Source organism: Canis lupus, chromosome 7 (genome assembly GCF_003254725.2).
Source record: "Canis lupus dingo isolate Sandy chromosome 7, ASM325472v2, whole genome shotgun sequence".
Lineage (NCBI taxonomy): Eukaryota > Metazoa > Chordata > Mammalia > Carnivora > Canidae > Canis > Canis lupus.
The window spans coordinates 35,360,885-35,374,377 of NC_064249.1; the positions used below are offsets into that span (position 1 = coordinate 35,360,885).

Below are 13,493 nucleotides of genomic sequence, written 5' to 3' on the forward strand. Positions count from 1 at the left end.
GCAGGAGGAAGAAGGGCTTCCTGTCTCCACCTTTCCTGTCTGTGTGATCTTAGCCATTTTTATTCACCCGGGCAGGGCAGCAGGGCAACAGGCTTTAGTAGCACTGTTTGATTTCTGACTCCAGCTTTTTTTTTTTTTTTTTTTTTTGAGACACCTTTATTTTCTGAAAAGAGAATTGATTATTCAGAAAGAGTTAACAGGAGAAAGGATTCCCTAAGGAAATTTCTCTTATTTTTAATTTAAATTCAGTTAATTAACATATAATGTTTTATTGTTTTCAGAGGTAGTGGTGATTCATCAGTTGCATATAACACCCAGTGCTTCTGACATCATGTGCTCTCCTCAGTGCCCATCACCCAGTGACCCTGTCACCCACCCTCCTCCCCTCCAGAGACCCTCAGTTTGTTTCCTATGATTAAGAGTCTCTCATGGTTTGTCTCCCTCTCTGATTTTTTCATTTTATGTTTTCCTCTCTTCTGCTATGATCCTGTTTTGTTTCCTAAATTCCACATATGTCTAACTCAAACTTCTAAAAACCTTCCAGGACCAGCATCATCCCTTTAGAGACACTAGTCCAGCTCACCAAACTGCCCTCTTCAGAGTTTTCGATTCCAGCTCAACAGGAGTCTCCTCCAAGCTCTAAAAGTCTTTAAATCCCAACTGTTATTGTTCCCCAAGGCCTGGCGATGACAGCTGCTTCTGGTGCCTACTACTTCTCTAACAACTTAGTGATCCCTGTTTGTCTTTTTTAGGCCTCCAATACTCAATTTACATTTATATTAAATTTTATATGAAATGTTCCTTACATTAAATTTTCTTTGTTAATATTTATATTACATTTCCCTCGTTTCTATTAAGTTCTGTTTATATTTTCTTTATTATTACTGGTGTAGCTTCTGACAACTACCCCAAATAAGTCTCCCTGTTATGCTCTACTACTGCCTGTCTCCTTCAATTTAAATGATAAATTAATAAATATATCCATTTTTTTTATGTCTTCCACTGGTTTGTTAGCTTCATGAGGGCAGCAGTCATGTCTGTTTTATCACAATGTACAAGTGATACACAGTGGCTGACACATAGAAGGCACTCATTTAATACTTGTTCAATGAATGGATAATTTGTTTTTGGTGGATCAATACCTAAATCATATGAGCAATACAACTCATCTCATCATCTCACAGTGAATTCTTTTTTGTATCTAACGAATTCAAAGTGACCATGGAACATCCTGTGTGTAGGCAGAATAACAGCTCTCCTCATCAAATTCTCCAGAACCTGCAAATAAACTACCTTCCATTGGAAAATACTTTGCAGATGTGATCAATTAAGGATCTTGAGATGACATTATCCTGCATTATTCAGGTGGACCAATATAATTACCAGAGTCCTTCTAAGTGAAAAGGGGAAGACAGGAGAGTCAAGAGAAGATACGATGATGGAAAGATATTAGGGCAATGTGGCCATGAGCCAAGGAATGAGAGCAGCCTCTAGGAGCTGAGAAAGGAAGCAGGTGCTCCCCTTAGAGCCTCCAGAAGGAACACAGTCCTTGATTTTAGCCCAGGGAGACCCATTTTGGACTTCTAACCTCTAGGACTGTAAGATAAGAAATTTGTGTTATATTGTTTTAAACCACGTAGCTGGTGGTCCTTTGTAACAGCAATAGGGAACTAATACCTCTTCTGGAGAAGTCCTATAGTCTGCAGGTTATACTGGCCTAGTGCTCAGGAGAAACAAGGAGTTTGGGGATGAGGGCATTAGACTTTTCAGCATGCATGTGATAGTGGCAGCTGAGAGCCGATGAGATCACAAAGGCCAAAGTGAGGATGCAGGCTCAAAGGTGAAGTGAGCCAGAGGTGGGAGCCCTCAGTAGCACAGCCAAAACTAAACGAAGTGCTAATGGATAGTGCCTTTTCTGCTCTAGTTTGTTCAACTGAGGAAGATGGAGAGGAAGGACACAGTGGGTAAGGAAAAGGAAGCAAAGCAGCAGGATACACCAAAAACTAATTTTAGAAATTTGTCCACAACATGTCTGATGACAGTCAAATAACAATCATGCACACAGACCTACTGTCACTCAACACTGGCAAGTGAATCCTATTTCCCTAGTATATTTGTTTTTTCCCTATTCTATACTTCTCTCTTTCTTCAAATTCTCTACATCCTTCATGTTCCCCCTCTGACTCTCCAATGATCATTCTGCCTCCTATTTTTTGAGAAAAAGCAAATCAGAAGAGAATATCTTCATCCCCTCACCCCCAAATTTCTAACCCGTGTTCATTTGTCTTCTATATATTCTATGCCACCACTATGTATCTGCATCGGCCTCATATGCTGTCGCTATGGATGAAGCATCCCTTGTACTCAAGGTCAACCCTGCCACTTGTGCACTCGATTGCTTCTTCTTCTCACCTTGCCTTTAGAAATCTCCCCCATCTCCTAAATCATCAATTTCTATCTCTTTGCATACAACTCTACCTTGGGATCTCTCATCTTTCAAATGGCCTCCGTTGACCACACAGCCCTATGCCACTATTATCTCAAATTGCCAATGGCCCCCATTTCTTCACCTTGCGTTCACTCATCAAACCATTCCAGATATTCTTTGGATCCCACTTCTCCTAAGGCTGCTCATGTCAAGATTATCAGTAACCTCCTTACTGTTGAATCTGATAGTCGTGGGGCTCCTGCGTTGCATGTTCTCCTGCCTCTGTGGCTCCTTTTCCTCCTCTACTTGACCTCTAAAGGAAGAATCCTAGAGCTTTACCTTCCGCCCCTTTCTTTAGCTACACATTCTCTGATAGGTCATCCAATCAGCCCCAAGGCTTAAGAGTCTATTGATAATGACCTGTTTATGCCAGTGCCTCCCTGACATCAGGGATGTCTACAAGGCATTTGAAACTGAACATGACCAGACCATACTTCTTGATTTCCCTTTTCCCAACTGTTCTTCCCAAGTTTCACATCTTATAAATGGCACTACCACCTACAGAATCTCCTAAGCCAAAACAGCTAGAAATTATCCTTGAATACTTTCTCCCTCACAAACTCAACACCCAACTCATTAGCAAGTTCCCATAGGCTCCAGTTTCAAAATATTACAAACAGAATTTTCTCAGCGTTCCCCAGTACTCCCAGCATCCAAGCCACCTTTTGGCACACGCTGTGGAATAGCTTCCTAATTGCCTGAATGTTAGCTTTGTTCTTCCATTTTGATGGGATATTTGTCCAGATATTTGCCATTCCAGTCTCAATTGTCACCAAGACCCTCCAGCTGCAGCCAATCTAAGATTGTCAACCACTTTACCCTATTCTGATTCTCTGCAAAGCACGTACCACCCATATTTGTCCTTCCTCCTTCTGATTACGGTATTCCCCAGGGCCTACACCACTAGCAGGCATATGGCGGGTACACAACAAATATTTATTGAATAAACAGAAAAGCAACTACTTGTGTCCCTGTTTATGCTAACCTGTGACTACTGCACTCTCTTCCCATGTCAGCAAGATAGTTCCATAAAATGTATGATTTCGTATTGAGCACTAACTGGACGCATGTCGTGGCCCGGCCCTCCCCTCCCCTCCCCAGCAACCTGCCTTCCTCTATTTCCTCACCCCTCCACGTGCAAAAAAATAAAAAAATTTAAAAAAAAAAGGCAAGGAGGGTGTGGAAAACAGAGTCGTCGCTATGGTCTTTTGCCACATTCCATTCCGCCGCCTTCAAAGGGCTCAACGCGACAGAAACTAACAGCAGCAGCACGGAAGAAAAGGAAAGGTTGAAGGTAGAGGACTTCACCTGCAGCCAAGGGCGGACCGCACAGGACCGGCGCGGACCCCAGGCACTGCATGCCGGGAGCTGTAGGCTCGGGAGGAGGCCTGGGACGGTAAGGAGCGGGGCCCGCGCTGCATGCTGGGAGCCGTAGTCGTCGAGCCTCGGCCTCCGCGCTTGGAACGGCCAGCCGGAGTCTCCTCGCTGCATGCCGGGAACGGTAGTCTTTCTGGCACCCCCCGCTCCTCCAGCGCGGAGAGGCGCCATTTTAGGTCCCGAGGTGCTGCCGCTCGGAGCCAGAGCGCAGGCGGGCTCAGCCCCGGCGCCGGGCCGGCCCCGCCCCCGGGGCGCCTGGCGCCCGCCCCCCGCCCCCGCTCAGGCCCCGCCTTTCCCCACGTGTCCGCTGCCGAGGGGAGGCGCCTGAGCCGGAGCGGGCCCGCCAGCGGTCCGGCCCCGTCGGCGCAGAGGGTCCTGTCGGCGGCGCCCGGGAGCGGCCCGGCTCCCCGATGCTCCCGCGCCGGCTGCCGCGGGCCGGGCTGTGCGCGTAGTGCCCGGCTCTGGCTCCCTGAAGTGGCCGCGGGGGTGGGAGCGGCCTCGGCCCCGCGGAGACGGAGCGGCTGGAGGACGAGGCGGCGGCCGCGGGGAGGAGGATGGGGGCTAACCAGCTAGTGGTGCTCAACGTGTACGACATGGTGAGTGCGGCCCAGGCCGCGGGGCTCGGACCCCGGCGCGACCGCGACCCCCACCCCGACCCCGACCCGGGCCCCCGCGCCTCCCGCCGCGCGTCCCCGCCGCCCCTCGGCTCTGGGGTGGGGGAGGGGAGGAGGAGGCTGTGGGAATCCGCGCACGTCGGGGCGCCCGCGGGCTCGGGCCGGGGCTCGCAGCGGCTGTAGGGGCGGCGGGGCCCCCTGCGCCGCCCGGAGCCGCGGCCGGGCCCGGCGCCTCGGCGGCCGGGCGGGGGCGTCCTGGGGCGCAGCGTCCGTCGCGGGGCGGCCCGCCGGCTCCCGCCCCCGCGCCGCCGGTCCTCCCCGCCGCGCGCCTCTTCCCGCCCGAGTCGTCAGGAACTCCCCAGTCCCGAAAGTCGCGGCTGTCGGGGCCCGTGTCGGGGCCGCGTCCACGGAGGATGGAAGCCGACAGCCCCTTGCCTTCGAGGCCGCCGCGGAGCACGCCGGGTTGAGTTCCGTGGCTGCCCCGGCGGGGCTCCCCTGCCGGCCTCGCAGCGCCCTTTGCAGGGGACGCAACAGGTACCCGACGTGACCGCAGGAGAGGGAAGGGGAGAACTTGTTTATGACGAGGTCGTCTAACTTTGGAGCACAGCAAGCCCTCGGAATCCGGTCCGGGGGTCGGTTTGCCTTTTAGCTGCCGTTGAAGGTCCCCGGTGGAGGATCATGGTTGCGGCGAGGATGCGAGCTTCTTGGGTTCGTTCGCTTTCGGTTGATGCGTCTTTGCCTCTGCCTTCCATGTGCGAAGTCTCCTGTAAGTGGATTGGCAGATGAAGAAGTCCTCCTCATTTCTGTTGGGCTTAAAGATGCAGAAGAGCCGAAATGCTAGATGTCAGGAGTCCTGGTCCTCACTCACAGATCTAAACGTACTCCCTTTGCGTTGTGTATACGTTTCTAGATTTACAGCGTGACCTCTTGGGTCGGAAGAAACTCCCGTGCCCTAATCTGGGAATTATGTCAGGATGGGATAGAGACTGCCCCGGGGGACTTGAAGGGAGGTCTCAGTTAGTGTAGGGGGCTGGAGGTAGAAGGAGATGGATTAGCATACTGGAAAAACAGTGAAACATGGCAGAAAAAAAAAAAATTAGAGAAGAGTACAACTGGACAGCCTAGAAAAAAGGGCACTTGGGAAGGTCTTTGGCCTGTGTCACTAGGTTAGGAATCATTCTCTGGTTTTCAACTTTTTATGGTACTGGATACCTTTATTGTTCAAGACGTTTTATTGCCCTTTTACGGTTTCATTGCCACCCACCCACCTTAGTGATCTGCATTTGGGTTTCTTGTTTATTCGTGAAGACTATTACAAAACATCTCACAGAATATATTCTGCTTTTGAGAGCACAGTATGCCTTTTCTTCAGGATCATTAAGGTCTTTTATGAGTTAGGGTTATGCAATGGCCAGAGGGTCAGAAACTAAAAAGAATCTGAGAGTGGAGGTAGGGAGAAGTTTTGCTTTTATAATAAAACTGCAAATGCATTCTTTGGCGTATAATGGGCTTCCTTACACTTTAGGTACTCAATGAATCACAACAATCATTGCTAATTGTGTAACTGTAGGAAAGGCTAGAGCTGATATTTAAAGCAGTGTATTTCAAAGGGAGGAGTGTCCTGAAAGATGTTAAAAACATTAACTTGTTAATAAAGATCTTATTCCTTACACCACTTTTGTAAAGTAGGTACTTACAGAGGAGGCAGGTAGAGAAAAGGGTAAATTAAACCTGCCCAGATAACTAAAAATAGGATCTAGAATTTCTAGACTGCAGTCTGATTATCTCCTCTACTGAATAATTCCTGTATTTATTTCTTATATATGGCTTTTTGCTAGCAATAGGAGGAGAAGGAGCTTATGAATGTCTTATCGGAATGGTAAATAGTTGAATTATTAGACTTCTAATAAACTTGCCCTTGCATGTTCTTTTGAGGGCTTTCAGGCTGTGGCTGTTCTATGTCACTAATCCTGCAACCTGCAATTATTTCATTATGACCTTGTAGATGTCACAAAAATGAATGAATTATTCTTTCTTCTTTGAGGAATTTGGAATATCATAGGGGAAGTTACAACCGTAGTAACAATTCGAAACAAAGTAGCATGATTTGGATAATGGAATCTCAGAACTGGACTTAGAGGAGGAGACCACATGTGGTTGTAGGAACAGGGATTGCTGAGAGGTTCAGGGCCCACTACAGGCAGAGAACAGTCTGCATGAGGAGTGTGGCAGGGGCAGGGGGAGAGCAGAGGTGGGACTGGGAAACACCATCTGGTCCATAACTAGAGTATGGGATGCACAAAAGAGACAGACGGAAAGTTTGATTAGAACTTCATTAGTTTGGGGCTGGGACATGGGCTGATGGGGGGCAGGTCTCTGAACCAGAGGGACCAGCTCAGGTTTTCATGATAGCAGGGTAATCAGAGTTACGTTTTTAAATTAAGACCCACGTGTTGAGGTACAACTTTGCATCTTTTATACTCCGTTTTCTCAAGTTGTATTGGTTTTAAAACAGTTTTACCTGATGTCAAGGGCAGATTCTTTCTTTCTCTAATGCTCCTGCCCATGCATCATTGATGCCTTTGATGGGGATCGCTGTTGTCTGTACAGACCCTATCTAGCTGTCTGTCCAATCCAGACTTTGCAAACATCAAAGTCAACCTTTGATTTGCATTTATAATCACTATTTATAGGGACCCCTTGTCATGTATCCTTGTATCTCTGTCTGGGAGGCTATCACCTGCTCCAGCTCTGTGTTTTTCCTATTCCCTAGATTGGGAATCACTGATGGTTTCTGTTCTTCCATAACTGCCACACATGAAAGAGAAATCGTATCAGGGTCACCTGTATTAACTTCTTCTCATGGGGGGATGGGATAATCCTTAAAAGGCTACTTAATCTTACAAAGTACTGCTAAATTATTGCTTGCTGCTTTCTCAGTGATTATGTTCCTCTTTGTACTTTGGGGTAATCTACCTCCAATAAAACATGTCCTGGGTTATTTTCTGGGTCTTGGAATGAGATTATTCACATATTCCTGGTTTACTGGTGGGGATAGGAAAGCAGGTGACTCGGCTTCGCTGCAGTTGCTAGGAGTCTGGTATAGGCGCTCTGGCACAAGGGCTTCATTTACCATAGACCCAGATTTTGCAATTTTTCAGATTATCTTGGCTAGCAATGGATTTTTAGAAAATAAAAATATGCAGTAGCATGATAATATTTACAGATTCATTCAATAAACAGCTTTCTTCCTATTTTCAGATAGTATCTGTACATCTTCGGAGCCTTAATAGGAAGAAAAGAAAAAACACTTTCTATGACTCTTCAAATAAGGAAGTTTGTGTCCATACTTTTAACCATCCCGCCTCCATCTGACTTCTCTAGGAGCGTGTGAGAGGACCTGATTTCCCACACACATCTACATCTACTTCAGACTTAAAAAAAAAAAAAAAAAGATTTTATTGATTTATTTGAGGAGAGCACGTGTGCTCACACACAAGCAGGTGGAGCAGTAGGCAGAGGCAGAAGGAGAAGCAGACTCTCCACCGAGCAGGGAACCCGCCGCAGGGATCGATCCCAGGACCCCGAGATCATGACCTGAGCTGAAAGCAGATGCTTAACCACCTAAGCCACCCAGGCGCCCCTACTCAGACTTATTTTTAAATGAGTTCCAGACCCCTCTAAATAGACGCTTCACCCAAATGGTTCCATAATATCTCTGAATCAGCACGTCCAGAAACAGACTTCTTCCACTTCCCTTGTCTCCCCGGCCCCGACCTCCCCATTTACTCCACCTCACACCCCCCGTATTCACCACCACCACCACTACTCTTGTGTCATAATGTTGTCTTGATAACTTTCTGCTTCGTTTCCCAAGCCAGAACACTGGGAGTAAAACTATTGATTCTTCTTTATTACAAACCCTCAGCGTCCAGTCACCAGGCCCTATCTCTTGTAGTTGGGTTGATTTTGAAAGTAATAACTTGTCACTCAGTAACTTCAGCTGGAAGGATACTTGAGTCCAGAGATAAACAATCCCTGGGTTAGTTCAGCAGCTCAGCTGGGGCTTTGGGAACCGAGACTTTCTATCTGGCCACTCGCTGTCCCCACCATGTTGGCTTTTGTTCTGGTCTGTCCCCTCAGAGTTGTAAAACAACCGTCCCGGCACCAGACACAGGATCTTCATCCAGCAGGAGGGGAAGGAAGACCGAACTGAATAGGACCTTTTTCTATACGCACCTCTCCTTTCCATAGAAGAGGCTTTCCCAGGGCCACCCTCCTCTCCCAAGGAATTGTCGGGAATGGATTCACCTGTGACTGGGGGGGGGGGGGGGGAGGCGTGCAGGTGCTGGCTGGCTTTTCTGGCCTGCGTGGCGAGCTCTGGCAAGGAAGTCAGGGCAGGGAGCTGAAGATGGCAGTTAGCTGGGACCTGTGGTGCATGTCACGTATTTTACCTTCTGAGCATTCTTTACGTTGGGTACCTTATGCTCATTTCCACTGTTGCTTCTCAAGTTCAGGTCCTCATTATCTCTGTGTAATATAGTAGCCTTCTTCTGGTTTCAGTCTCTGCTTTTTTTTTTTTTTTTAATTCAGTTTGCCAACATATAGCATAACTCCCAGTGCTCATCCCACCAAGTGCCCCCCTCAGTGCCCATCACCCAGTCACCCCAACCCCCCACCCACTTCCCCTTCCACTACTCCTTGTTCATTTCCCAAAGTTAGGTGTCTCTCATGTTTTGTCACCCTCTCTGATATTTTCACTCATTTTCTCTCCTTTCCCTTTATTCCCTTTCACTAATTTTTATATTCCCCAAATGAATGAGACCATAAAATGTTTGTCCTTTTCCGATTGTCAGTCTCTGCTCTTAACTTCATTTTAATCCATTTCCTCTTCTGTTACCAAAGTAGTCTGACATGTGAACAATTGTGCCATTCCTCTTCTTATCGTTCACCTGTGGGATAGAGGCTAATAACCTTTGTGATATGACCCCTACCTATCAGAGGTCCAACTCCTACCGATCCCCCACTGCTTCCCACCCCAGCACACGCATTTTGTGTTCACACACTGGAGTTGTTTAGTTGCGTAAACAGGCTGTGCTGTGGTAGCTCATGCCTCGGTATCTTTACCCATGCTAGTCTTATGTGGAATGTCCTGTCCCACCATTGATCGGCTCCCTCCTCCTGCCTGTAGTTTAGTCCATCCTCATCGTCAGACTTGAGTGAACTTTAGTGCCCTAGTTATACTTTCTATGTACCTTACAATGTGTGTATTATGATTCCGGGCATCCCACTAGACCAGTTTCCTTGATAGTAGTGTCTAAAACAGCACCTGCCGTGAGAACATGTTCTATAAATATTTACCAAATGAATGGGATTTTAAGGTAGGCAGTTTTATTAGGAATGGTGCCAGTACTCGAAAATAGCATACAAAGGTCTTCGGATGTCCCTCCTCTTTGTGCCCGATATCTGTTTCTGTATTTATTCTCCTACTTTTACTTAGTGTATTACTGGGCTTTTGCTTTGGTTATTGTAACAGGATGATCAAAGATCATGGGAAGGTGACAGGAAAAAATATCAAATATTCTTTGACACCATTTTTTTTATTTGTTCAAACACTATGGGACTAAACCGAGGAAATGTTCTTAATCTGTTTATTTTGTGAGGTTGGATCTACATCACTCCTTGAGAGGCCGTGCTCACCTTTGTCTTCCTTCACATGCTGCTGGATGAGGACACTGTGTTTGATGCTGTGACAGTCATTTCACAACTATGAGGACAAACCAAGAACAAGTTGTCACTCCTTGGAGGATAATCTTTCTGAAAACATTGCCAGAATCATAACGTAGATTAACCAGCTAATGGGAACTAGTGTTAATTTCCTTGTACCAAGTTTGCTACTTAGGCCAGCACTGCGTCACTACTTGACATAGAATCAGTTAAGTCCATGAGTCTAACTGGAAAAAAAAAAAGGGGGGGGGGCAGTCATAAGCCTACCCTCCTATATCACCTGTAACAGAATCTTTCTCTTTTTTTTTCCGTTGATAAAAGAATTCAATCTCTGTATTTGTTTCCTATTGCTGTGATAACAAAATGCCAAAAACTAAGCAGTTTAAAACCATGCAGATTTAGTATCTCACCACTCTAGAGGTCGCAAGTTGGGGTGGGCCGGGCCAGCTCCTCTGCTCCGGTCTCACAAGGGTGAAATCAGGGTGTCAATCAGCCTAGGCTCTGGGGCACACCTGGCACCAGGCTCATCCAGATTGTTACCAGAATTCAGTCGCTTGTAGTGGTAGGGCTGCGGTCCCATTCCTTGCTGGCTGTCAGCCGGAAGCCCCGTCTCAGCTGCTTAATAAAAGCCTCTTGCAGTCCTTATTCGCATCCTTGGTCTTCAAACGAGCCGCAGTGCCTAGAGTCCTCCTCCCACCTCAGATGTCTCTGACCTTGCCTTCTGCTGCATCTCTTCTACCTCCATCCAGAGAGCACTGTCTGCTTTTATAGTTCATATAATTAAAGGGGACACATGAGGATATGCCAGGGTAATCTCCCTATCTCAGATTGTCTCTATCTTAAATTACATCAGCAGAGACCCTTTTGCCATGATTCAGTGACTGATTCACAAGTTCTGGAAACTAGGGTGTAGACACCTGATGGAATCATTTTTTCTATCACACTATCTATGAAAGGTATTTTGTAAACCCAGAAATACCTTTTAGAGTCCCTTGACTTGGCATGGAATAAATATGTATTCAGTAACTTAAAGTGGACAATTTAAAGTATTCAAAAAATAAAGCATGGAGGGGAGCCTGGCTCTTTCAGCCAGGGAGCACACAACTAACTATTTGATCTCAGGGTCATGAGTTCAGGCCCCACATGGGGTGTAGAGATTACTTAATAAGTAAATAAAACTTAAAAAAAAAATACTGTGTGGAAACCTTTTGCCTGAGTGGCTCATACTCAGGTGTTAAAAGTGCAAGCATGTTGGTGACTACGGGCCCTTCAGACTGCAGTGATATATTGTGTATCAGCCCCAAAGTCACATTTTTTATAAAGTTAATGAAATCAAATTTAATAAAACTTGTAAATTAAATACTGCTAGATATCAATGAGAGCTTACTATTTTAGGTGACTCCATTAAATAGATTTTTTTCTTAAAACAGGATATATACTTTACTTCTGTTTGTTGACCGATTTTCTACAAGATTACTGAAATTCCAAAGTGGCAGCATTGTGCACGTGTCACCCAGTTGGTTAATAGAATGTAAAGGGGAGACTGCCAAAATAAATAATTGTAAACTATAAAAAAGGCAGAAAAATAATCAAGGGAAATGAGATACATGAAAATAGCTTTAAGTTTCAGTTAATCTGAAATGGATTTAGCCATATGACTGTGATCACCCCCCAAAACAATAACTTAAAAACTAATTGACCCCCACATTATTTGAAATAAAAGTCTTTGCTCACTAAATTATGATGTCATCCTTGTCATAATACTAAATGCTGGCCCATACAGCATTGGGGAGTCTCATTACTCACTATATTAATTATTATAATTTCATGACGTATCTTAGTATATGGCTAGGCCTGTTTCCTTTCATTCTTTTTCCCAAGTTTTTTTTGGCTATTACTCACTTCCTTATTTAGGCTCTCTGAAAGATTCCATACATGGTTTCTCACTTTGGTTTTTTTGTTGTTGTTGTTGTTTTTTAATTTTTATTTATTTATGATAGTCACAGAGAGAGAGAGAGGCAGAGACATAGGCAGAGGGAGAAGCAGGCTCCATGCACCGGGAGCCCGATGTGGGACTCGATCCCAGGTTTCCAGGGCCAAAGGCAGGCGCTAAATCGCTGCGCCACCCAGGGATCCCTTGTTTTTTTTTAATTGTGTTCAAATACACATAAAAGTTACTGTCTTTTTTTTTTTTTTTAAATTTATTTTTTTATTGGTGTTCAATTTACTAACATACAGAATAACACCCAGTGCCCGTCACCCATTCACTCCCACCCCCCGCCCTCCTCCCCTTCTACCACCCCTAGTTCGTTTCCCAGAGTTAGCAGTCTTTATGTTCTGTCTCCCTTTCTGATATTTCCCACACATTTCTTCTCCCTTCCCTTATTAAAAGTTACTGTCTTAACTGCTTATGGCTATACAGTCCAATAGTGTATTTTCATTCCCAGTGTTGTGCAGCCAGTCTCCAGGACTTTTTCATCTAGCAAAGGTAAAAACTGTATTCATTAAACTCCCCTGCCCCTCTGCCCCCTAGTTATTGCCATTCTACTTTCTATGAATTTGGTTAGATACCTCCAAGGTAGAAGTGAAATCCTGTAGTACTTGTCTCTTTATGACTGACTTATTTCACTTTGCATAGTATCCTCAAGGTTTATCCATGTTGTCAGAATTCCCCTTTTTAAGGCTGAATAATGTGTCGCTGTGTGTGGGGGTGGGTGGGTGTGTATACACACGACATTTTGTTTATCCATTCACGTGTCCGTGGACATCTGGGTTACTCCCACCTTTTGAGGATTAGGAATAATGCTACTGTGAGCATAGGTCTACAAATATCTGTTCAAGTCCCAGCTTCCAGTTCTCTTGGATGTATATACTAAGTAGTCGGTAAATTGTTGTTTTAATTGGAATTGCACCAGTTTTATTGCAGTTTAAAGTAACTTGGGGAGGCGCCTGGGTGGTTCAGTTGGTTGGGCTTCTGCCTTCAGCTCAGGTCATGATCAGCCCCATACAGGGCTTTCTGCTCAGTGAGGAGCCTGCTTCTGCCTCTCCCTCTGCCTGCTAAAATCTTTTTAAAAGGTAATAAAATAACTTGGGAAGAATTGGCATCTTTCCTATTTTCATATTCTTTTTCCCCCAATGATGAAAATGGGGTTTTTGTTGTTGTTGTTGCTTTTTGAAATTTTTATCCAAAAAATGCAAATAGTTAAATAGGTTAATTCTAAGCCTGTGTATCCGACCCATCTATTAACAGAATAACCTTAAGAAGTAGATAAAATATGATTCTAGGT

The 13,493-nt window shown here is 45.5% G+C and overlaps 1 protein-coding gene and 2 long non-coding RNA genes across 7 annotated transcripts in view; 1 reads left to right on the forward strand and 2 right to left on the reverse strand.

Annotated features, from left to right (window-relative positions):
- Positions 1 to 3,566, reverse strand: part of LOC112648761 (uncharacterized) — a 54,046-nt gene extending 50,480 nt beyond the window's left edge. Inside the window, exon 1 of the long non-coding RNA XR_004817032.2 lies at positions 2,662 to 3,566. This is a non-coding gene — a long non-coding RNA (uncharacterized LOC112648761). The remainder of the gene's footprint in view (positions 1 to 2,661) is intronic.
- A 594-nt stretch (positions 3,567 to 4,160) lies between these two features.
- DESI2 (desumoylating isopeptidase 2) overlaps positions 4,161 to 13,493 on the forward strand; it is a 46,925-nt gene continuing 37,592 nt past the window's right edge. The window contains exon 1 of one of the 5 annotated variants that reach the window (XM_025430592.3): positions 4,161 to 4,461. In XM_025430592.3, the coding sequence (XP_025286377.1) occupies positions 4,420 to 4,461 (42 nt within the window). In that variant the 5' untranslated portion in view covers positions 4,161 to 4,419. Of the gene's footprint in view, positions 4,462 to 5,086; positions 5,246 to 13,493 lie in introns of those variants that run through there. The other 4 variants (XM_025430593.3, XM_025430590.3, XM_025430594.3 and 1 more) reach the window with 4 other exon arrangements.
- On the reverse strand, positions 9,849 to 11,734 carry LOC112648760 (uncharacterized). The gene is made up of 3 exons (XR_003129285.3): positions 11,594 to 11,734; positions 10,617 to 10,968; positions 9,849 to 10,246 (listed from the first exon to the last, which is right to left on the reverse strand). It is a non-coding gene; the product is annotated as an uncharacterized LOC112648760 (long non-coding RNA).